The sequence below is a fragment of the Camelina sativa genome, chromosome 4 (genome assembly GCF_030686135.1).
Source record: "Camelina sativa cultivar CO46 ecotype springtype chromosome 4, ASM3068613v1".
Taxonomy (NCBI): Eukaryota; Viridiplantae; Streptophyta; class Magnoliopsida; order Brassicales; family Brassicaceae; genus Camelina; species Camelina sativa.
The window spans coordinates 1,393,062-1,417,032 of NC_141883.1; the positions used below are offsets into that span (position 1 = coordinate 1,393,062).

A 23,971-nucleotide genomic window follows, 5' to 3' on the forward strand; every position below is an offset into this window, starting at 1 on the left:
CTATGCATACAAAAACCTGTATAGTAAAATAATATAGTGCTTATACAAGGTAAAGTCATTTAGCTTAAATGTAAAAGAAAAAAAGTAACCCTACCTAAAAAAGAATTTATGGTCCCAATGGTCCCTAAATATCAATTAATATATTATTTGTAGCTTAACCACTAATAGCATTTTATGTAAGTTTGTCGATCTCTTAGTAGTCGTACCAATGAAGAGAAGCAAAAAGTGAGAAAATATATGTGTCTTAGATATTTTTGATTGGACAAAAGATGAAGAAGATATGTGGAATAATTATTTCTAAAGTATTTGCACTTTCAATACTATAAATATCCTCTTGGCTGGTAGGAAGACATTTAAAAATTTACGAAAACATATGAATTATAATCGTAATGCACTTTCACCGACCAGTCAATAAGATTCAATTTTTGATCTATATTTTTTATTTAAATGGATGAAAGTTTCACTAAACTAAACTATAGTACTTATTATATATACAAGTACGTTTAGCTATTGCCTATTGTCTCCTTCATTATGAAGTATTTAAAATATATATTGACTTGTATGTATCGTTCCCCATAAGTAACAATGTGAATTGACAAAACAGATAAATAAAAACATATCAAGCAAAGTAATAAATCATTAAAGGAAAACAATCAAATAACCTTCTAAGATATTTCTATCGTTTATCTTTTAGACTAATAATTTCAGCATTCATATATAATAGGAATTTCCCGTACTACTGAGATATTAATTCTCATATCATCCAATAAGTGTGTATATATTACACTCGGTCAATGTATATACTTCGAAGAAAAAAAAAAGACAAAAAAAGGAATCTTTGACCTTAAAACTTTGTGAAAATAGACCAGATTGACACAATTTTGAAAAAAAATTGCTAGTTTGACACCCTCTCTTAGAGAAAAACTAGAATAACACAATTTTGTGTTTAAATTACCAAAAGCCCAATTAAAATTGAAATAGGAAATAAAAATTAACTAAATGATAAAATAAAAACAAAAAAATGTTAAGTCAAAACTAGAAAAAAAAACCCAACAATCGTTTTTTTGGTACAAACCGAAACTTCGTTTCTTCCGCCGGCAAAGAACAGGTTTTACAGTCCAGGGAGAAAAGCACGATCTATTGTCATCTTCGCCGGCGAATAAGAAGTGTAATCACCGGTGTTCACTGCTCTAGCCAGATACAGCGGTCGTCGTGGGTCGTTTATTCTGGCGGCGGAATAAGAACCCTAGTGGCTTCGGAAGCACGATCTATTGTCATCTTCGCCGGCGAATAAGAAGTGTAATCAACGGTGTTCACTGCTCTAGCCAGATACAGCGGTTGTCCTGGGTCGTTTATTCCGGCGGCGGAATAAGAACCCTAGTGGCTTCGGTGGTGGTTGATTTTCGGATTCGGCGCCGGTGTTCTTGAAGCCCTCGCCATTGTTACACCCTTTGAGGTATAAAAGCTTTCCTTTTGTTGCCTTTTGGCTTAATTTCTCCAAAAAACTCAGATGAAATCACATGTCTTCCCGATTAATCTGTTAAATTGAATTAAAAAGTACTAGGAACTTCCCCTTAATAATTTATTAGCACTGTCGAATTTGTTAAATTATAGTTTAATCATATTTAGTTAGTTTGGTCAGAGTGATTTAGTACAATTGAAAATTGTAGATTAATCCTGCACCAGTCTCTCTGTTCGTCAATGGTACATTAGTGTTTCTTCTGAAATTGTTTGATACTTTTTTGAAATTGCAAACCAGTGAACGTCTTTGCTACTTAAATAGGAATTGTGCAGTACAATTGAAAATTGTAGATTAATCCTGCACCAATCTCTCTGTTCGTCAATGGTACATTAGTGTTTCTTCTGAAATTGTTTGATACTTTTTTGAAATTGCAAACAAGTGAACGTCTTTGCTACTTAAATAGGAGTTGTGCTTAAATAGGAACTTGCGAATGATTTAGCTTTATCTTAATTGTTGTGTTCATTAGTTTCTCTTTGATTTCTATAAACGAGAGATTTTTTTTTTGGATTAGAAGTATCTAACAATTTTGTGTTACATTTGATTCTTTTTTTTTGTATGTTTAGGAATGGCATCTTCAAGCAATAGCATCAAATATCCTCCTCTACTTTATGAAGAAGGGAAATCGCCTCTCCAACATAGGAGCATGAACCACAATTGTTTTGTGTCCAAAATTGGAATTTTGAGAGAAGGATTAGGGGTGGACGTGTGGGATAAACTCAAGGACTCATCTCTTGGAGTGTTTATAAAGTTTGCTGAATTGGAATACACCTGGGCTGCGCAGAGAGTTCACTTTCTACTCACACATCAGCTGAGAATCAACAACATTCATGAGGTTTGGTCTTTGATCGATAATAGGCCAATTAGATTTTCTTTAAATGAGTTTGCAGAGATAACAAGGTTAAATTGTGATGCATTTGACCTTTTAGAGAACTTTGATGTTGATCACCATGATTTCTGGAAAGAAATGAAAATACCAACAACCCTTGATGGTCCTATGTGGAGTGAGTTGGTAAAGGTTATTGATTCTAGCAAAACATGGCATCTTGATAAGAGGATGATGGTTGGTAGGTTATGTTTGTTGTCAGTATGCGTACATGGAATTCATCATACATCTAGAATCCCGTTGGCAACCGCTAAGAGAGTTTTAGATCCAGTTGCTTTTGAAAAACATCCATGGGGTCGGGTTGCTTTTAGTAGTCTAGTGAATTCTGTGAAGATGGTTGACTATGACAGAGATTCATACACCATACACGGGTGTGTTCATGCTTTGTTAATTTGGTTGTATGAGAGTGTTACTGGAATAGGAGAAAGTTATGGGGTTAGAAGGATAGAAACCACTGGTGTTCCACTTCTTGATTGGCGATCATCTCGAAAACGTATCAACTTCACAAACTTCATCCAAAACGAGAAGAAGTTGCATGGACAGGTTAGTAGTTGTGCTAGTTCGTTACTATCTTTAAAAAAAAAATACTTTTGACATCAATTAATAATTTGTGTGAATTTAAAGTTATTACCAGTGTTAATCACTTTATTCATGGCTTGTAGGTTCGTGTTAGGCATATGGTTCATGTTTCAGAGGAAAACATGTATCCTCTATGGTCTGACACAGATGAGCATATGGATCTACACCTAGACGAGCTACTTAAAGATCTCATTCATAACCGTTTGTCTCTAGATGCTTGGAGTTGTGTCAAAACAGTTGGTATAAGTTCAAAAAAGAAGAGAAGAAGTGCTGAAGCTGATAAGGTGAATGACAACAGAGGGTGCAATCCTAAGAAAAAAAGATTGACAGATAGTGATCCTAAATGTGAACAAGGAGAAAATGTAACCAACATGGAGGTAAGGTTTCGTTTTCCTTTACCGTAATTGATTAACAATTTTTGTCTTCTCTATTATGATATTAATGAACATGTTATTGTAGGATGGTAAGGATGACAAGTCAATTTCTTTGGATATTTGGAGGGCGATTGAGAAAATGAATGAGACTATTTCTGACTTGGGCAAAACACTCAACAGTCGAATAGATGCTTTGGAGAGTAAATTTGAAACATTCGTTGAAAAAAAAATGACGGTGTTCAAAGAGGAGATGGGTGAGAGGATTAAAGCATTGGAGAAAGAAAAAAAAGAGCCTAAAGACGCTGATGTACGGAATGATGCCACTTCGCACACCATTAACGATGATGAGGGAACAAGTAAAACACCTGTAAGTTACATTTTCCTTTACTTCTCATGTTCTGTTGTTGTCTAAAACTTCTCATGTTCTGTTTTTAAAAAACTCGACCACGTCGTTTTATTTTTTTACTTCTCATGTTCTGTTTTGTTTTTTACTTCTCATGTTCTGAATTTATAAAACTTCTCATGTTCTGTTTTTTTTAAACTTATCATGTTCTGTTTTTTTTTAAACTTCTCATGTTCTGTTTTTTTTTTTTTTACTTCTCATGGTCTGTTTTTTTAAAACTTCTCATGTTCTGAATTAATAAAACTTCTCATGTTCTGTTTTTTTTAAACTTCTCATGTTCTGTTTGTTTTTTTCTTAAACATATCATGGATTGTTTTTGCTTCTCATGTTCGATTTTCTTACCTCCTTGGAATGTTCTGTTCGGTTGCAGTCATGGATTGTTGAGATGAAGCAGACATCACAAGATGAATTTCCAGTTCAAAGGGTGGTGAGGAAGGAATCTGTGAAGGTTGGGAAGAAGGAAACTTCCAAGAAAAATAAGATTACTGGTCTTGCTTCTGACGATGTTGAGGATATCACTACCCAAGTTCAGAAAGCTAAATTGAAAATAGCTTCCAGTTCTGAAGATACATGGTCCAACAAGGAGGATCAGTTGGTACATAAAAAACTTGAGGTGACATTAAACCGCCTTGGAGAGGCTTTGACGAAGTTGGATGGACCTGGACCTTCGAAGACTTCTAGACGCGTGCCCCAGTTGGCAGGATCGCAGAAGTATCCTTACCTTGGTAACTCGACAGTCAAGCGGATCATTACAGAGGGTGATAATGTGTTAGGCGATCATCTTAAGCCTGTAGATGATGAGAAACATCAGAGACTTCTGGATTTTCTCAGCCTTGACAAGTATATACATCAACAACTCTGAATAGTTTATAAAAGTTACTATCATTATCTATATATGTACTAACTCTTTCTTATATTCACAGGGAAGAGCCACTTAGCACCAGCAACGCAGCTGTGAGATTCTATTGGAAAATTATGACTCCAAGGAAACATTGGCCAAGCTATGACTATGGATGGTTGACAGAACATGTAAGTTTATTTTTGATAATTTAGTATAGGCGTTTATTCAATACTATATTTTTCGCTTATTCTAGTTTTTATTTTTTTGAATGTAGCACATGGGTTGTGCAATGGCTATGTTCCGGCGAAGATATATGCGTGAGCCTTGTCCGTATCCTAAAGAGCGCATAGCTTTCTTAGACCAAGATCTGATGACTACATTGAAGAAGGACTACATACAGTTTGATATGGGGCCTAAGAATTTTGTGTTTCGGGATTCCTATGTGAAACACGTTTTTGGTGAATATCCTGAGGAGTCAGCTACGAACAAGAAGTGGTGGATTGATGTGGATAACTTATACGCTTGTCTTTTTGTCAATGGGAACCATTGGGTGGCTTTGGATATTGACTTGCGAGGTAAGAAGATTCACATCTATGATAGCATACCAACCTTGGTGAATGACGAACAAATGGCCATTGCATGTTTGCCTTTAAGGCGAATGATTCCTGCGATGTTAAGTGACATGATTCCTGAGACAAACCGTAAAAAGAGCAGAGCAATGTTGGAATTGAGAAGGGTGAAGAAAAATGTTCCTCGGAATGAAAATCCAGGTGATTGTGGTGTGTATGCTCTTAAGTACATTGAATGTTTAGCTCTTGGGAAAACATTTGATGGGCTTTGCGATGAGAACATGTTGGCTCTTCGGATTAAGCTTGCAGCGGAATTATACGATGAAGTCAGAGAATTAGCCATACCACCTAATATGACTGATTCACCTCCTCGAGCTGTTATCATCCCTTCCCTAGTTGATGAGTCCTTGTAGACTATTTTGTTTCATTGCCTTACATTTTGTAATAACATTATAATTGTAGACTATTCTTCTTTTGCATGTGAATGTGAACGTGAATGATGATAATATAACTTGAAGACTATTCTTCTTTTGCATGTGAATGTGAACGTGAATGATGATAATATAACTTGAAGACTACTCTTCTTTTGCATGTGAATTTGAACGTGAACGATGATAATATACTCATTTTAAATTTTAAATTGTTACTAACAAAAGAAGTGGAGAATATAAAAGAACTTTGAACTAAAAAGAATTCTATGTCAATGAAAGCATTGTCATTTTCAACCAAAAAATAAAGAGAACTTGGGAAGATAACAAAAACTAGGAAATTATAGAGTACATGTCTTGCGATTATGTCCTACTTGGTTGCAATTACCACATGTGTATTGTTTTCTTGGCTTCTTCTTTTCCATTGCAATTTCCAATGCTGATTTGATTCTTGAATTCTTTGGTCTACCTGGTTGTTGTTTTGGAATCGGTGGTCTACATACCTTTGTTATCACATGTCCAGGAACAGATTTATCAAGCTCCCTTGGCATGATGGCATTCTCGTAGGAAGTGTAAACGTAGTGTTTCCGATAATAAGGATGACTCATTGAAATGCGAGAAATGTTTCTGAATTCACCGGCCGCAATTGCATGTGCACAAGGGAGTTTCTCCAAGTCAAACCGGCGACACGTACACTTTTTATCTTTCAAATTGACAACATGCAGAGATGTTCCACTTGTTACTTGTACTTGGTGTGCATCGATATCTTGGACAGTAAGTAACTTAGCATAGTCCACACGACCCTATAAAATAATAACGACATTATATTAGAAACTTAGTTGTATAACATACACACTTGCTAAGAAAGGATGAAAACGACCAGACCTGGAGAATTTTCTCTACACCACGAGTCAAGTCTGTTGTCATCTTCAATGCATCAGTCCTTCTATCTGAAAACCACCTAGTCATCATGGACCTTATTTCTTCCAATAGTTGTACAATAGGAAAGCTCCTAGCATGTGACATGACCTTATTCATTGATTCTGCAATGTTGCTTGTAAGCAAGTTGTACCTATCACCTGGGAAATGTACACGAGTCCACATACGCACATCAGCCCTTACGAGGTACTCATGTAGTGCTGGATTCATGGCTTCTATCTGATCAAATGTGGTTTGAAAGTCGATAAGTCTAAAAGCATTTGCCGCCTTTTTAACCAAAGCAAATTCTGCTCGACCTTTAAACCGAACCAAAATATTCTTGTACATATGGTATGTGCATATTCCCCTACTAGACTTCGGATAAACCTTTTTAATAGCTTTCCCAATTGATTTGTGTCTATCAGAAATAATGGAAAGACTTTCATCATCAGGTATCACACAGCTGAGTTGCTTGAAAAACCATTCCCATGATTCATCATTCTCTGTATCAACCACGGCGAAAGCAATTGGAAAAATCTGAAAATTGCCATCTTGAGCTGTTGCTGTCAGTAGTGTCCCTAAGTATTTTCCCTGTAAAAAAGTACCATCCACAACAACCACTTTCCTCAAAAACGGAAATCCCTGTATGCTTGCACTAAATGCTAGAAAACAGTACTTAAATCTTTGAGCTTCATCAACATCAAGCTGTGTAAAAGTTCCAGGATTTGCCCTTTTTATCATATACAAATATGTAGGAAGCTGCTCATAACCACTCTCTGGACTACCCCTGACCAACTCGCGAGCATGCCTTAACGTTCGATATGCTTTCCAATAATCCATCTATCATCAACAAATATTTTTTTTTCGTTGTTGTGAACAAAAAAACGGAAAAATGATAAAGCTAAACAAAATAATCTAAATAATGCTAAATAAATAGAAAAATTATACCTTGATTTGAAAGCGTTTATTTAACGCTTCAGCAACATGCATTGGGAGTACCTTGGGACCAACTCCACCAACAAAATCTTTGTACAACTCTCCTAGAATATGATGATCTGCTTGTCGGGCACGTGTAGAGCGCTCTGTTACAGAACATGTATGTGCTGAAATAAACACACGGACCTCAAACTTTGGAAAGTGATTTATTGTTGCAGCTCTTACCCTCCACTTGCATCCTTTAACCCAACACTTGACAATCAGTAGTGTTGGTCTCGATTTGTAAACAAAATAATCAAACCTTTGTACCAAGGTTAGTATCTTCAACCGTGTTTCTAAGTGCTCCTTTGTATCATACATTTGCCCAACAGCCAAATTCACAGAAGACAAGTCTACCTTTGAGACATCAACAGGTTCCTTATTTTCTTCAATATAAAAAGATGAACTCCTGTTCTTCATTGGAAATTGTTGATCCTCTTCTTCTGGTGGAATTCCATACATGGTAAAATTCTCATCATCAGAATCTGTTCCGTCAGAATCATCACAATAATCAAATCTACTATCATCTTCATCGATCTCTTCTTCATTTGTGTCGATGGCCATATCAAGATACTCTTCTCCAACCTGATCATTTTCATCTCTTCCTTGTTTCTTACCTTTGTGATTCAAATCAGTCTGTATTTTCTTCTTCACTTCAACACAAAGTCGACCTGTAACCCTTTCCAATTGTCCCAGAAAAGTGTGCAACTGACGAGAATTATCGATAATAACTGGTGGTGTATCACTGGATAAATCCTGCAATAACCTCTTCGAGATCTTGTAACTCAAGACAACATCAAATACCTTGTTATCCAGCCTGTAATCCTCATATACCATTTCAATGCAATCATCAAATCTGCTTTGATCGTTACATTGTAGAATTCGTGAACCCCTTTCATTATCAACAACAAACAACCATTTGTTGTTGTCAAAGATCCAATTACCACAAACGAGAATCACATGCTTCATATTCTCTTGGTTGTGTAACAATCACTCTAAAACGTGAAGGAAGATATAGGAAAAAAAAAACCACCTTCAAAGGAAAATAATAGAGAAGTCGATTATGAACCCCAAAAGGAAAGAAAGCATGATTAAATCCACATTGGAGAGGAGGAAGAAGGAATTTATGGAAAAAATAAGATGAACCCAAAAGAGAAAAAAAATTTCAGTCGATATAGGGGGAGGGGAGGGGAGGCACGATACAAAAGAGAAAAAAATAAGGTAAATCCTAGATTCTCGCCATATATGGCAACTGCTACAAAAGTCTGTCGCTTAACTTTAAAAAAATCTGTCACAAAAGGCACTAATAAATCTGTCATTACCCCGAAAAAAAATCTGCTGTCACTATATCAACATAAAACAAATCTGGTATCATTGTATTCATATATAATAAATCTGTTATCAAGCAGCAGATTTTTTAGTAGGAAAAAACAACTGTCATAACATAAGAAAATCTGCCATAACGTATATTGTGCATGTGGGTCAATATAGCAATTTTAAAAAGACTTTCGAAAATCTGTTATCAAACAACAGATTTTTCCATCAATCCAAAAATCAGTCATAACTTACAAAAAATCTGTCACCACTATATGTCAAACTAGCAATTAATTTTACGTTTATAAATCTGTCGCAATGTGACAGATTTTTTAAGTGAAAAATAAAACTGTTACAACAATCATAAAAAATCTGCCACAAAATTCCAAGAAAATTGACTAAAACAATGAAAATCTGTCATGACTTTATAAATAAGTCTGTCGCGTTAAGAAAATCTGTTGTTCACAAAAAAACTGTCGTTACACACTTCAAATAAATCTGCCAATAGAAAAAAAATCTGCCGTCAAACTCTGCAAATTAATCTGTCATCTAAAATAAGTCTGCCAAAGAAAAACTGCCATCGACAATAAATCTGCCACTTACAAATTAATCTGCCATTACTTGTATGGCAGACTTTTATAAAAAAAAAAAAAAAAACGAAATTGCAGGAATTTTTAACCAAGGGTAATATTGACTTCTTTTTTTTCCTAACAAAGCAAAAAAGGGTATTTTCGGTATAAAACTAACCCAACTGACCCTCAAATTTTAGGAGTTAATCTAGCAATTAACTGCTCAATTTGGGTCAAACTAGTGATTTTCCCTAAAACTTTAGAAGCCCAACAATTCTTAAGATTATCTTAGATATAAATTATTAATCATTTGGTTATTAATATTAATAGACATGCCGCAAAAAGAAAACTTACCAAACCCTCTTCCTTACGATTTTAATTGAAATCCAACTTTCCTGGAATCTCGATTTCAAGATACCCAATGATCTTTGTCTTTTTCATCGGGAAAATATTTTTTTAAAAATTAAGTAATCAAACCTATTTACTGTATTGTATTTGCTTGGTTAAATACCGAAACAAAATATAGTTAATTAAAATAGAACTTCGATAAAAGAAAAATCGGAGCTATTACACGTTAATAATCTTATCACTATAAGTATAAAGTATAAACATATACTGACTAGAATTATTATTGAACCAATGAACGATATAATGGACAATTTGTCCGGTTGTATCCAAAACATTTTTTAATAAAAGTATGTAAATGGATAGTATATAATTATAATGTCATAATTTTTATTTCATAGAGAAACAAATAAAAGGACGACACGTGCATCCACTAATAATGATAAACTAATAACAATAATAATGTTGTGACAAGAAACATAGAAATGTTTGCCAAAAAAAAAAAAAAAAAAAAAAAAAAAAAGAAACATAGAAATGTTATAAAAATAATTCTTTAGGTATGTAATTTAATTTGCTTAAGATCAAAGGTAAAACTAGTTGATTAGTTTCTTCTCCGTATACAAATCCCCTCTTTAATACTATCGAAAACATGAAACTTAATTATCTTGACTCTTGCACAAAAAAAAAAAAAATTATCTTGACATTTCATATTCCGAACTTTGGTATATACTACATCTTGTGTGAAAAGAACAGACATACCAGCAACAATCTCATATAAATGTATATATATACACACGTTTTCTTAGTATCTCCCTAAGAGACGAACATAACAAAATTATAACGCTCTTGTGATCTATTTTAAGTTTTTTTTTTTTTAATTTCGTTGGTAAGAAAATATTGTTGGGGTAAATAAACTTAACTTCGTTATGATCCAATACTAAGAGAGCAAATAAGCAAACATAAGACAAAAACAATCAACACATTTTAACAACTGGTGTATAGTGTTTTTTTTCTTTCTGTAAGACATTCTGACATGCATCTCTATAGTATTTTGTCACAATGAGTATTAAAACCTACACGGGAAATATTTGGTTGAAGACTTGAAGTATATGATCCCTCATATCAAACATTAACTGCACCTTTTTAGCCTGTGTAAAAGCAAGTGTTGTCTAGAGACAATTTTGCCAACTTGTTGTTTAGTATGGTGCATGTCTTATGTCTTAGTCATATACCAAACAAAAATGGTCTATGTCTAAATCTAAACTATATGTATTGCTATAGCCTATAGTCATTTTTTTACGTACAATATTGTATCTGCCACGTGTTGCATTTTGGTTCATTCTTACTTGTCTACAAGATATGTAATGGATACGAATCCACCAAAAATTGCTCACATTAAAACACTTTTCTTTCATTATTTTTCTTCCTTTTTAGAAAGTATGTAATAATGTAAATATAAAATTTTATTTTTAAAATCAAAATAAGTCATCAGAAGAAAAGCCCTACTTTGTGAATCATGTAGTTTATATGAAATGAAACTAGTTTTAAACAATAAAAAGAAATTTCATTTCGTGAATACTGATATTACTTGCATCGATCAATATAGATCATTACACTATTATATCTGTCAGTGTTTAATTAGACAATCCAATACCAATTATAATCTTGTGTGTATGCGTACACACACGTACATTGAAGCTTTGTGGAGTCACCATTAAAAATGGTTGGATCCAATTGGACATAAATTGGTTTTTTGTTGGCTGCATTACAAAGTGCAAGTTCCATACCCAAAACTTTGTTTTTCATGCAACTTGCTCCATGATGAGCTACAGTAATACATGTATTTTTAAATCGGGTAACAATATTTTCTTGGTCAAATTTAAAATATTTTAAAACGCACAGCCGTTAACCAAATATTGCCGTGACAAATGGTTATAAAATTGAAATTCTATGTAATAAAATAAACGTTCACATAACAAAATAACATGTGAAGAGAAAAAATCACACTGCCATTTTTTAATAGTTAAATTAATTTCCATATCTCCTACTACCATTTTGACAAATTATATTTATTATGCAAGTTACTAACCCTTCTGGTTAGTAGTTAGTACATATACGGCTTGCATAACTTATTGTTGTTCTTTCGTCTTAGTTACTATTGCCGTGTCATGTGCTTCTATATAGTATGATTATAATTCGTAATGTATTATCAGCTGAGGGACCTATTGAAATATATATATACTGATATAAAGACTTTACAAGTTACAACAGAGCACCAAATAAATACGACGGATATTCCCCATACAATATCACCACTAGCAGCAACTTATTGGTGGAGTAATTTAGCTGCTCACAATTATAAGCCGAAATTAATTCAAACTTATAATTAGTAATATCGAAATTAATATATCGTTAAACAAACAATGGTAAGCCTTTGATTAAAAAAATATGTAGCGATCCACATTGATTAGACCGACCAAAAAGTAACAATATCTTAATTTCTCTGCTAAAAGAAAGTTTATGACATATAACAAGATTCAAAGACCAAAATAGTAGAACTCTATAATTAGAGGAACATAATGTTTTCTTTTATATTAGAGGAACAAATACATCGCCAGCTAATTTTGTCATTTCTCATTATTACAATTTGCAATTGCTTTCACATCTTCACTTAATTTTTTTTATCCGATGATAAAAATAGTAACAAGTTGGACCCTCTTCTTTATTAAAAATAAGTAAAAAGGTAATCATTTTCAGTGTTTAATTTAAAAGTAATACAGTTAAGGACAAAGATTGATTGGTTTCAAATTAATTTGTGTGGGATTTTAAGGACGTATACAATGTGATCAAGGTGGTTTGATGTCTAACTAGTCCAACAACCAGTAATAATAATGGACCAATCATCAACCTTCATTTCTTTTGGATTTTTAAAATAAGCTTAATAATATCGTCGGACTAATTATTAAAAGGGAATGATAATAAAAACTATATAGTATATAATCATCGCCCACGTCACATTTTCACCTCTTTCTCTCCGGCTTTGCATGGCTCTTTCTTGCTCCTTATCTCCCTCCCTCCCTTACTTATTATACTTCCTCTACAATTCCATTGCTTCTTGATAAACCTCTCTCTCTCTCTCTCCTCTTTCGATCTCTTGTTCTTCGTCTCTCTTTCTCTCTCTAAGCAATGCTTGGAAGCTATAGAGAAGTGAGTATTCGTATTTCGTACTTTTTAATCTATACGTCGGATAAACCGGAAAAATATATACTTGTATAAGTTATTGTTATTCTCCCTTGATCTTAATATATGCATGCAATTTATTCTGTGGTATATATTGATAAGGTTATGTGGCCAAGACTTGTGGCCAACAAGATCCTAAGGAAAAGCGTCGGGAGCAACAACTTCGTCGCTGATTTCCCACCTGATTCAGATCAGAAGCTTCTAGAAGCTTCCGGATTACTTGATGAACGACCTTCTTTCACGTCTAAATCAATTCTACTCGAGCAACACAAAACCACGCATCTTAACTACAAGTAATACATTAAAACTTTATATACCCTTTGTTTCGTTTTCTGTCATGAAAAATAGTTACCTTTATTTGTAGTTTTTAACCGTCGAATATACTTGGGAAAAGAAGAGAGCGCGGATCACAATAACGTATAGTTGACATAACTAGTCACTTTTCTTGCATTGCACGGCATTTAAACCTAATTCCGAATGCGCAAAACCAGTAGAGTTATAATCAACAGGTGGATGACAACCGTAATTAATTTAGATTCTAAGGGAGTCATAGTTTGATCCCTTTGTGTTCCATGAGTTTACAAAATTAACAGTTAATGGTTTATCAAATATATTAGAACGTTTGACAATTGTTTTTTTTTAATTAAAAAATAATGTAAACTTATGTATATCTTTTAGGGTTTTTGCAAGCACATGGAACGTCGGTGGTATTGTACCGGACGATGGGCTTGACATGGATGATTTATTGGAAACACACAAAACACCGTGCGACATATACGTGCTTGGGTGATTAATAAACTCTAATAATAAAAATTAAATTTATTTAGTTATAACGTATGGATTTTATATGTCTAAAAGTTGATTGAATGAAAATCTAGGTTTCAAGAGGTTGTGCCTCTTCGAGCTTCGAATGTATTGGGACCAGATAACAATAAGGTCTCTGCAAAATGGAACTCTTTGATAAGAGAGACTTTAAACAAGGGAGTAGCAGAACCTCATCGAGACAAGGACGTGTCGGAATCAAAGGGCACTAATAGTATTTCACAAGATTTCAGATGTATCATAAGTAAACAGATGGTCGGAATCTTGATCACCGTTTGGGTCCGAGGTGATCTCTGGCCATATATCCGGCATCCTAGCGTTTCATGCGTTGGATGCGGCATCATGGGTTGCTTAGGAAACAAGGTAACTGATTTTTAGAATTAAGTATTTTTTAACTTTTTTTTTTTTTCAGTTCAAAAGAAAATCTCACTGTTATAGATGTCGACTGAGTTAGGTGTTGACTGTTAATAGGAAATAATTACGTGCGTTCGCATTTGTATTCACAAATGATTATTATAATTTGTGGTTGAAATTTGAACTTATAGTTATATATATGTATATGAATTAGTGAATATAATGCCAGTATGTCGGCCATTTATATATAAACACATAGTAATAGTTTGGTAGTATTTTCACCGAATATCAAAACATAGTTAAGTTTATTTAAACTTAAATTTAGCTAGCATGTGTGAGTTTGATTTTTGTGCCTAATATTGAAGCGCCAACACAAACAAAATTTGCATTTCATATAAATAAATAATTATATTGTTCTCTTTGTCTTTGGTTATCATACTTACACCACTGATTATTTTATCATTAGGGATCGGTATCGGTTAGGTTTCAGTTGCACGAAACGACCTTCTGTTTTGTTTGCTGCCATCTAGCTTCCGGTGGCCGGGACCGAGATGAAAGGCAGAGAAACTCCGATGTTAATGAGATCTTAGCGAGATCGAGTTTTCCTCGAGGCTCGTCTCTAGATTTACCTAAAAAGATTCTTGATCACGAGTAAGCTTTATATCTTAATATAACGCTAATATCTTGAAATGAATTCAATAACACTTGGTTCATATACTTCGTGAATTTTTTTTATAAGAAAGCCAACTTGTTAGTAATTAACTATATAAGGTCAGACCAAAATTAAAATAGTTTAAGCAAGTTGACCGGTTAAATATAATAAGACATGAGATTGTGAAAGGAAAAAGGCTAGTTTGCTTAGTATGTACTCCTTGTTTAAGAAATTACCCAACTTGTGATATTTCTTATCTATATAATTATTAATTAAAGTTATTTTTGTCTTCTCTTTATTGGATCAATTTATACAGTCGAGTAATTTTTCTGGGAGACTTGAATTATAGAATTTCACTACCCGAGGAGAAGACAAGATTATTGGTGAAAAGCCAAGAATGGAACATCTTACTAGAAAATGATCAGGTGATTGTTTATATAGAAATGAACATCTTACTAGTATAATTCAATATTTTTTACATGTGTTAAAGGTTGTAAACTCGCCATTTTCTTATATGGTTTTATTTATATAAAATTAAGCTAAGCATGGAGATCTTGAACGGCCAGATTTTCAGAGGATGGCAAGAAGGAATTGTCATGTTTGCTCCAACTTATAAATATATTCCAAATTCGGATTTATATTATGGATGCATTACATACCAAAAAGACGAGAAGAAACGAGCTCCTGCATGGTAAGTAAAGTAACGTAAAGTATGTGTATACGGTATACAGTATACATCAATATACATGCTCCTTATCATAATATTGGTTAATTACTATATATCTTAGTTTGATCACATGCATATAAATGATAGGTGTGATCGTATAATATGGTACGGAAGTGGACTGAAGCAACATGAATATGCAAGAGGAGAAACGAAGATATCTGATCACAGACCTGTCAAAGCAATATTCACCGCAGAAGTTACTGTTATACGGCGTGGTAAAAAGATTCGTAATTTATTTTTCTCGGACAGATTTGAAGAAACAATTGACGTAGATGCTAAAGACTTCTCGTGGATATCTACGTAGTTTTATTAACCGGGGGGTGAGTGTTCATGTATATAATACACCCAACTATAGTTATAAGCTTATTCATATAATAGAGTCTTTGTTTTATACAATTTTGTTCTAAGCATCTTGTAATAAAAGAATCTATAATAGAGGTTTTGTGAAATATTGATTAAATATGCAATCTTGGCGACAAGTGACAGTTGTGTGGTAAAATCTTATTCAAGAATTACAAAGTACATCGAGTTATATCATTTATGCAGTTCAACAACTCTCTATGGTCCGGGATCACATATATTTGTTACTTAAAAAAGGTTAAAATTCTCAACCACAACTTTTAAAAAGAACTACTAATTAATGAAAAGTATAGTAACACCCAATCTTTGATCCTGAACACGTACTAAAACGAATTATCAACCACCAGAATATTACTGGAACATCCATTTGGCTATAAATTACACATTTTAAAAGTTATTTGGAGGTGACATCCCATGCAGTAACATACACATATATATATATATATGTGACTAACACTTTAACAACAACAAACAACATTAACAAATTTTATAAATAGAAAACGAACAAGCCATATGGTTGGTTAATTTAGCAATTGGCATTATATTATGTGGACAGGAGGCTTGGAGCATGAACAATTGGGTATTTTATATAATAATATGAGACTAATATATAAAAGAATCATATTTTATTTTATCTTGTTTTCACAAAACAAAGAGATATGGTTTTTGTTAATTATAATGGGCAAGTGGTTTTAGTAAATGCATATATGAGTTGTTGTCGTTTGTCTGCCAAAATTTTAGTTGTTGGAAATAGGATAATATCAGATTTGAACATTGAGTGAATATTGAATGATTTTTTTTTTTTAGTGTATAATTGGGAAAAATACAAAATGCAAAAATATCTCGTTACCAATAAACAAATGAATCGTTATTGTAAGAAAATGGGAAAATAAAATTAAAATACATTCACTATTTTGTTTTCGCTACTCATCATCCATAATATATACTTGTGATAAGGAAATTAAAATTAGGCCTATTTAATTATGAGCCCAGGCCCATTTTAGAATCTTCTCGATATAGACTGATAAAAGAAAAAAAGAAAAAAAAATCGGCCTTGAGAGTTTCAGCGCCATTGAAACGTTCAAAATTTTCACGGTGGAGAAGAGAGTCAAGAGAGAGAGAGATGAGTACAGAGATCGTTCATCTACGACGGAGATTGGTCGAGTTCCTGATTCAGTCTTCTACTGTAAGTTTAATCTTCTTCTTCTTCTTATCAATCGCTACCTGTTTAGGGTTTTATTCACTTCTGATTTTGAATTTTTTTGTTTGTTTTTTGGATCTGATTTTGGCGATGAAAGCAACTCGAACTTCCTCCGATCGTTAAATACTCAGCGCTATCTCTCTTCTTCGATCGATTTCGTCCTTCTGTAGTCAGGTATTGCGATTTTTCACTCCTCCGATGATTCCTGATTTGAGAATTTTTAGTGATTTCGATTGTGTTTAGGGTTTTAATTGTGGAATTCAGTTATCAAAATCGGTGAAATTGCTCGTTTCCTTTGCTTCTGATTGGATTAATTTCGAATCGGATACTTTAGATTTGGAGTATTTTGACTGCCTTATTGATACTCATTTCACTAGTTGGTTTATGTGCTTTTGGTTGGATCAGTTCTTGTTTGATGGATTTTGGATTTTGGTGAAAAATTTAGGCATTATGTCATGTTTTGTGATTCTTCTATCTGGATACTTGGGTTTATTAGGTTCTTACAGAGAAAGAAAGCTGAGCATTGGCTATTGCAACCTCTGACTGAAAGCAATCTGCAGCTGTTTGTGTTAGTCTCCATTTGGATCTCATGCAAAGTGGGTTTTTACTTCCTTAATTGTGATATAGTCTTTTTTGTGTGTTTCTTCTCTTCTATTGTGTACCTAGAATTGAACTGTTTTGCTTCTGTAGATGCATTGTGCCCGGGGTTTATCGGTTCATAGTCTGAAATCCTTTGGGGATAAAGTGATTACAGAGCAACTCTTTATGGTTCGGGATTTCTTGGATGCGGTAAGCTGCTCTTCAAACTGTGAATGACATTTGTTAGATGCTTTGGTTTTCGTATTGAGTTATGAGTTTCTTTTGCAGGAACTAGTTTTTCTGAGGGTAACCATTCTACACTTGGGGGATATGTTGTTTACGCTATAGAAAGCGAGCTTATTCGAACTTATTATCTGTCTTTCTCATTGTACATGAGAAGCAGGTTTTGAAATTTGACATTGGCACTCTTAATATAGCTTATACACTGCTTGAAGACCTTTTCATTCAGTTCAAGTAAGTTGTTTTATCCTTATCAAAGTATATAAACCCTTAAAGCTCCTGCTTAAAACTAACATAAAGTGAACGATATCGTCTTACTCCATGTTTTTATTATTATCTAACTCCTAAACCATACTTTCTTCTAATAGAGAAGTTGCAAAGGTTGGGGAACTTTTGAACTTTGAAGCATGTATGGACATGATGGATCTTCTTTACGAGACAGAGGAGACATCCCTTCTTTATCAATCTTCAACATCTTTAGCTACTTCCATTTTGGTAATGTAATTGCTTTCCATTAAGCCTCTGTTTGAATAGACCTCAAAAACCAAATTAACTCATGTTGTTCTCTTGACCACAGGTGTCTTCTTACATAATAACAGTGCCAAAACAGCAGTATGAGTTCCCTATCCTCCCTTGGGGTAAGCATTCATACTCCTGCTCTTTCCATCAAAAGTTTTTTAGATTAACAGTTACCAAAGATAGATTTAGATTAATCAAGTCATAGGATACTGAATTAGTTAGAAACAGGACATATAACATAATAAGGCCCAATGTGCTCCTTTTTGACTATGCATTTCAACATCACACAAAAGAGTACCTCGTTCACACTTCAAGGTCTTCTTCATATTGCCCCTTAGACCTGGACATTGTATGTTCCTCACCTAATACTTTTTATTATGATAGTAAGCCATCAAGCTTGACTTATATAAGTTATTCAGTTCTGACCACCGGCCATATACGGTTTACGGACCAATCAAATCTTTTGTGGTCCACACTATTTTGCTTAACCTAACATATCTCCGGTCCGGGCCACTCAAATATTGTACCGGACCGTATAGATATAGGAGACAGTAATAGTAGAAGTCACTAGTCAAACGTCAGCATTTCCTTTTTTTTTTCTATTGAAAAACTATACCTCATTTTCATGGAATTTATAGCTGTAATACACTCACACACACACAAAAGAGAAAGAAGAAAAGTCTATTTTTTATTTATTTCAAAGGGTCCCTCTCCAAATTTTATTCTTCTTCATTTACGGAGTAGTCCACACTAAATTGTTCTGAGATTTTTCGCTATATTACCTTTTTAAGTTTTCACATTTTCATGGTAGCAAACAGTGATATCTTTCAAACAATACCAAATTCTTTCACCTACTCTTTTTTTTGTACACATGTACTCATAGAACCCCATGTGGTATGAGTCTTTACTATAAAGCTAAAAAAATGTTAGGCCTATCTTAGTTTTAGCGACCACTAGGTTAGACCCCTGCTACGGAGGATACTTTTTATTGAAAATATATTTTTTATAAAATTGGATTAACTGTAAAAACTATGGTTTATACAATGATAAGAGAGAAAATGGATTAATAAAATAAAAATAGAGAAATCTCAAATTTAAGATGACCTATAATTATTTACACTTAAATCGGATAGACTTAAATACTTAATTGTATAAATAGCCTAACTAACCCTAATGTATGTTTTGTTTTATTTTCTTTACCATTTGTGGGTGATATATCTTATTATATAAATCTTAGTTTTCAAAGTTACTAATTCCTATAATCGCGACATTTGTCAAGTATATTGATAATATTTTGACATGTGTGAAAATAAAATTTATTTAATAATTATAGGATAATTAAAAACTGCTAAAAATAAAAGGATTACAATTAATATTTTTGAAAGTATATAAAGCCAAAAGTAATTTATTATATCACTAATTCTAATAGGAAAGTTATCTATTAAATTATTAATTTCAATAGGAAAATATGTGCAATTAATAAGAAAAATATTTGCAATTTAATTGCAATTATTATTTATTATAATCATATAGTAAAAAGAATTTTATACAGAAAAATGATTAAAGTATGAAAAGGTTTAATATGTTAAAAATTAGTGATTAACATAATGTAAGAAAAATAAGATAATCAAAATAAGAAATTAATGTAATTTTCTTAAGTTTTTGATCGGTGAATGATTTGATAGCGTATTCAATATTATGTTATAATATAAACCTTGGTTATGTGTTATACAAAAACTTTGTTTTAACATATTTGTAAATTATAAGAAATTAAAAATTTAAACTTAGTAGAGTGAGGTTTCTAAGGTTAGGAGAAGGTAGGCACTAGACATAGTTATATTCTGCTTCTGTGTTACACGACTCTGTTATATCATTCATGACTCGAATAGATGCAGCAAAAATTTAAGGCTTGCAGGCTTTGATGATCCTGATGTTTGTGAGTAGGGGATATATAGTTTTATTATTCATCAATATTATGGGGTCCCTACTTCGACCTACCATTTTCATTTTACATTTTCATTTTCAGTTAATTATAGAAATTGGATAAGGTGTTGTGAAATAACGACTACTTCAAATTTAAGTATCTTTGAAATTTTTGCAATAGATCAAAAACGTCCATTGTTATAAAGTTAGTGTTAGCATTTTAGTTTTGTATTAGAATATCGACAAAAATCACCTATTTGGCTAAAAGAGTGTCTGTTTCCGTAAAAAATATTTTTCATTTTTATATTTATGTTTCTTGCTTTCACTTAAAGCTGGATTCTTTGTTTGTTTAGGAGGTTGATACATAAAATATAACCAAAATTATACACCAAAGATGTTTGTTGAGTTAGGAGTAGTTCATGGGCTGAGCCAGTATAGAATCATCTGGGTCAAATGACCCTAGTGAATTTTTAAATTTGGTTAAAATATTAGGGAAAAAATCAAATTGACCCTGGTAAAATAGCATAATTGACCCCTATAAAAAAATTTAATAACATAATTGACCCTTTAAATTTTTTTTGACCCTGATAAACTGATTTCCTAGCTCCGCCACTGGAGTAGTTTCCAAGGAGCTCATATACGATGAGCCTTCTGAAACTGTCTCTTTATATTATAACTCCTTTTTATTATAGTATATGATTATGAATTTTGTTTTTTAATATAGTATATGATTATGAATTTTGTCTTTTTTTTGGACAGTGAAAATGGTGACAAACAAGGAAGAAAAGGAAGTGGTGGAGCTTGTTGGATACATACTTGATCATATCCTTTACTCTCACCCTTCCTAAACTCTCCTTAAACCCTACAGGTACACGCAGCTTTAATCCCTTCTTATCTTCTACTTTATTTTTAGCACAATTTAAAGTTGAAATAAAGTATGCATATATATATTTTCGAAGATATAAGGACATGTATGTAGGGTCTATATGCATACACACACGTACATATTTATACACATCATATATGAATTTCCTTACTTTTAAAATTTAATTTTCCTGCCTTCAAACTGTTAATAGAGTCGTTAAATATAAATTCCAGTAAGGTTTTGGTCCATAATTTTGACCTTTAAATAAAGTAGAATGATTGAGTTGGAGAATTACAAAATACACGTGTATTTTGTAATGTTTTGTGAAATTCTAATTCGTATATTGTATGTATATATTAATATATACGATGAGGGTAGAATAAATCGATATGCGTAACACATGGGGATCTAATGATATATGTAATGCTTCACAAGGCAATGACGGTTGCGCTGCGACATACCAAGCATGTGAGTTACTAGATCCACTTCGAACCATCTAAAATTTAATTTACTTTCACCTACATAAATGTGCGAATTTATTATATTGGTACTTTAACTCTGAATATTTTTGTCCTTACTGTACCACATTAGGCTTTGTCTTCTCCAAATATCCTCAAATAATTTAGTTTCACTATTAAACCGAAAAATATCACCAACATAAAGACAAATAACTAATGCTGACAAAAGAAAAGACAAAAAAATGTGAAAATAAAGAGAGAAATAACCAATTCCACTTGGCATTTACAGATTTTTGTTTCTAAGCTTTCTATAGTACTAAAATCCTAACTTCACTGTAATATTTACTATTACATTACACAAAACAAAAGTGACCTGTGCTATAACAAAATTTTTGAATAAAATAACTATTTGACCCTTCCAAAAATGAGAGTCCTTGAATTTAATGTTTATTTGATTTTCAAACAACCAATAATTCAGGATTGTTGAGTTGTGAAATGGGTTTGCCACGTCGATGTTAAAATCCAACCACTAGATAAGTATATGATTAGATGGAATGATTAGACACTTAATCCCAGTGGCATCCTAAGGGGTTTAGGCTTTTAGCACATTATTATAGTGATTTTATTAACTCTTTTTAGTATTAAATCACATTTAGTGTTTCTACCAAAAAAGAAATCACATTTAGTTTGTCAAAAAAAAAAAAAAAATCACATTTAGTGTTGTTTTCATAAACAATTCTTTTTTGCTTATACTTTCATGGCATATGTATGATTCTCTTATATAAAACGAATAATATGATTAACTGATTAAGTACATTTCCTTCTTAATTGATCATGTTTCCTCATAATCGTATTACGACTGTATCCAGCACGACGTTGACTTTTAATATTCATTCAGTCTCCCACACATGCGGTATTAAACTGGGTAGTACAGAAACAAAACAAAACAAAAAAAACAAATGTTTTCGTAAAAGATTGTTAGTTTATGGGTCAAATTTTGTTTTATTAAGTTACCCAAATTTATTATTATTGGGAGACGTATGTATAACTACTCCCATAAGATCGTATACTTAATGAATAGAATCATACAATTTAAATTGATGCGAATAAGTCTTATGGTTATTAATTTATTTTATAAATGTATGGACCGTATTTCCCCACTCAAAATTGAACCGATTCTAGCTACTTTCTCTTTTTTCTTTTTCTGCCCAACCACCTTAAATGTTTTATAATATTTTTTCGTTTTTTTTCTTTTATGTTAAGAGTTATGTGCCATCTTTTGATTTTTAATTACAAAGATATTTTTTTTGCACAAAAAAATTATAAACGTGGACAGTTTATATATATTTTTCTCTTAAAAAAAAAAGGACAAAGCATTTAGATACTTAACAGTGTACAAAAATATGATAACAAAATTTGGAGACTTTAAAAACTTTAATGGCTAGAACTATGTTCCATACCTTGATTATGTGTTAGCTGGAAAGTTCAATTCGATCTTCATTTGATTAATGGAAAGTTCAATTCGATCTTCATTTGATTAATGTCGTTTTTATCGTGTAAGTGGACTATATTCCAAGTTTCTAAAACCATCTCCAATGGTTTTCCCTATTTTTACTTCTAAAATAGAGGAACTCTATAATAGAGGTGATTTTTGCTCCAATGGATACTTATATTTTTTCCTCTAAAAAAGAATATTCCGTAGAGATTCTTTTTTTTTATTTTACTATTAATACCTTTTACTTATAAAAGTTGCAAACTAACCTATTTATTTTATTATTTGTGAAACTTTCATAAAATTATAACATTATTTAAATTTTTAACACTCATAAATATTATTTAAATACAAAACCTCCACTTCATAAATTATTATTAAACTATTTAAATATATAATTTATTTATTTTGATGATAAATATAAAAGTATTAAAAGTTCAAGGACCATTTTATAAATAAAAAAGTTTAACTCTATTATAGAGGAAAAAATAGAGTTCTCTATATATATAGGAAAAAATAGAGATCTCTATTATAGAGGTAGAAATAGAGATGGGTTGGAGTAGATTTTACTCTAAAATAGAGTTAAAAAGCAAGTATAGAGGTGGGTTGGAGATGCCCTAACCATTAAAAAATAACGTTGAATATGTATGGTAAAATGACAATAAATACTAATTTTATAAATTATTGAACTTGATCGTTACTCGTTTATATAAAAACTATGTAAGTAAAAAAAAACCCAATAAAATAATGATTTGCAGCTTGATTAGTTGGTATGGAGAGCAATAATTATGTTTGGATGGGAATGGGATGTTAACAAAA

The 23,971-nt window shown here is 32.4% G+C and overlaps 4 protein-coding genes across 12 annotated transcripts; 3 read left to right on the top strand and 1 right to left on the bottom strand.

The window, feature by feature from the left end:
• Positions 1-2,087: 2,087 nt before the first annotated feature.
• Positions 2,088-5,584, top strand: LOC147945197 (uncharacterized). Its single transcript, XM_087509703.1, has 6 exons — positions 2,088-2,948; positions 3,068-3,361; positions 3,444-3,725; positions 4,132-4,601; positions 4,685-4,790; positions 4,877-5,584. The coding sequence occupies exons 1-6, from the start codon at positions 2,088-2,090 to the stop codon at positions 5,582-5,584; spliced, it is 2,721 nt and encodes a 906-aa protein (XP_087365829.1).
• A 356-nt stretch (positions 5,585-5,940) lies between these two features.
• Positions 5,941-8,461, bottom strand: LOC109133315 (uncharacterized). Its single transcript, XM_087509109.1, has 3 exons — positions 7,466-8,461; positions 6,485-7,357; positions 5,941-6,402 (listed from the first exon to the last, which is right to left on the bottom strand). Exons 1-3 carry the CDS (start codon positions 8,459-8,461, stop codon positions 5,941-5,943), a joined length of 2,331 nt encoding a protein of 776 aa, XP_087365235.1.
• A 4,284-nt stretch (positions 8,462-12,745) lies between these two features.
• Positions 12,746-15,975, top strand: LOC104779518 (type IV inositol polyphosphate 5-phosphatase 9-like). 3 transcript variants are annotated; one of them, XR_015596381.1, is made up of 8 exons: positions 12,746-12,927; positions 13,063-13,253; positions 13,639-13,746; positions 13,839-14,145; positions 14,603-14,787; positions 15,105-15,213; positions 15,333-15,479; positions 15,603-15,975. XR_015596381.1 is itself a non-coding variant. In XM_010503883.2 (8 exons), exons 1-8 carry the CDS (start codon positions 12,907-12,909, stop codon positions 15,817-15,819), a joined length of 1,290 nt encoding a protein of 429 aa, XP_010502185.1. In that variant the 5' UTR covers positions 12,747-12,906; the 3' UTR covers positions 15,820-15,975. The 3 variants fall into 3 exon arrangements, 2 of the variants coding, with proteins under 2 accessions (XP_010502185.1, XP_010502186.1); XM_010503883.2 differs by having other exon boundaries at positions 12,747-12,927; positions 15,328-15,479; XM_010503884.2 differs by having other exon boundaries at positions 12,747-12,927; positions 15,355-15,479.
• Positions 15,976-16,928: 953 nt separating this feature from the next.
• Positions 16,929-21,849, top strand: LOC104774073 (cyclin-J18). 7 transcript variants are annotated; one of them, XM_087509705.1, is made up of 10 exons: positions 16,932-17,061; positions 17,174-17,250; positions 17,573-17,672; positions 17,767-17,865; positions 17,944-17,961; positions 18,056-18,129; positions 18,264-18,390; positions 18,473-18,533; positions 21,097-21,205; positions 21,638-21,849. In XM_087509705.1, exons 1-9 carry the CDS (start codon positions 16,999-17,001, stop codon positions 21,183-21,185), a joined length of 708 nt encoding a protein of 235 aa, XP_087365831.1. In that variant the 5' UTR covers positions 16,932-16,998; the 3' UTR covers positions 21,186-21,205; positions 21,638-21,849. The 7 variants fall into 7 exon arrangements, 4 of the variants coding, with proteins under 4 accessions (XP_087365831.1, XP_087365833.1, XP_087365830.1 ...); XR_015596383.1 differs by lacking the exon at positions 17,944-17,961 and having other exon boundaries at positions 16,929-17,061; positions 17,767-17,884; positions 18,059-18,129; XM_087509707.1 differs by lacking the exon at positions 21,638-21,849 and having other exon boundaries at positions 18,264-18,395; positions 21,097-21,387.
• Positions 21,850-23,971: the final 2,122 nt, after the last annotated feature.

Excerpts from the sequence above, each read along its gene's own strand:
- LOC109133315 (XM_087509109.1), bottom strand. The coding sequence starts at position 8,461 with ATGAAGCATGTGATTCTCGTTTGTGGTAATTGGATCTTTGACAACAAC. Across the intron at positions 7,358-7,465 it reads ATAAACGCTTTCAAATCAAG|ATGGATTATTGGAAAGCATA; the intron begins GTATAATTTTTC and ends TGTTGATGATAG. Across the intron at positions 6,403-6,484 it reads GTGTAGAGAAAATTCTCCAG|GGTCGTGTGGACTATGCTAA; the intron begins GTCTGGTCGTTT and ends ATTATTTTATAG.
- LOC104774073 (XM_087509705.1), top strand. The coding sequence starts at position 16,999 with ATGAGTACAGAGATCGTTCATCTACGACGGAGATTGGTCGAGTTCCTG. Across the intron at positions 18,130-18,263 it reads GACCTTTTCATTCAGTTCAA|AGAAGTTGCAAAGGTTGGGG; the intron begins GTAAGTTGTTTT and ends TTCTTCTAATAG. Across the intron at positions 18,391-18,472 it reads CTTTAGCTACTTCCATTTTG|GTGTCTTCTTACATAATAAC; the intron begins GTAATGTAATTG and ends TCTTGACCACAG.
- LOC104779518 (XM_010503883.2), top strand. The coding sequence starts at position 12,907 with ATGCTTGGAAGCTATAGAGAA. Across the intron at positions 13,747-13,838 it reads TGCGACATATACGTGCTTGG|GTTTCAAGAGGTTGTGCCTC; the intron begins GTGATTAATAAA and ends ATGAAAATCTAG. Across the intron at positions 15,214-15,327 it reads TCTTACTAGAAAATGATCAG|CTAAGCATGGAGATCTTGAA; the intron begins GTGATTGTTTAT and ends TATAAAATTAAG.
- LOC147945197 (XM_087509703.1), top strand. The coding sequence starts at position 2,088 with ATGGCATCTTCAAGCAATAGCATCAAATATCCTCCTCTACTTTATGAA. Across the intron at positions 3,362-3,443 it reads AAAATGTAACCAACATGGAG|GATGGTAAGGATGACAAGTC; the intron begins GTAAGGTTTCGT and ends ATGTTATTGTAG. Across the intron at positions 4,602-4,684 it reads GATTTTCTCAGCCTTGACAA|GGAAGAGCCACTTAGCACCA; the intron begins GTATATACATCA and ends TTATATTCACAG.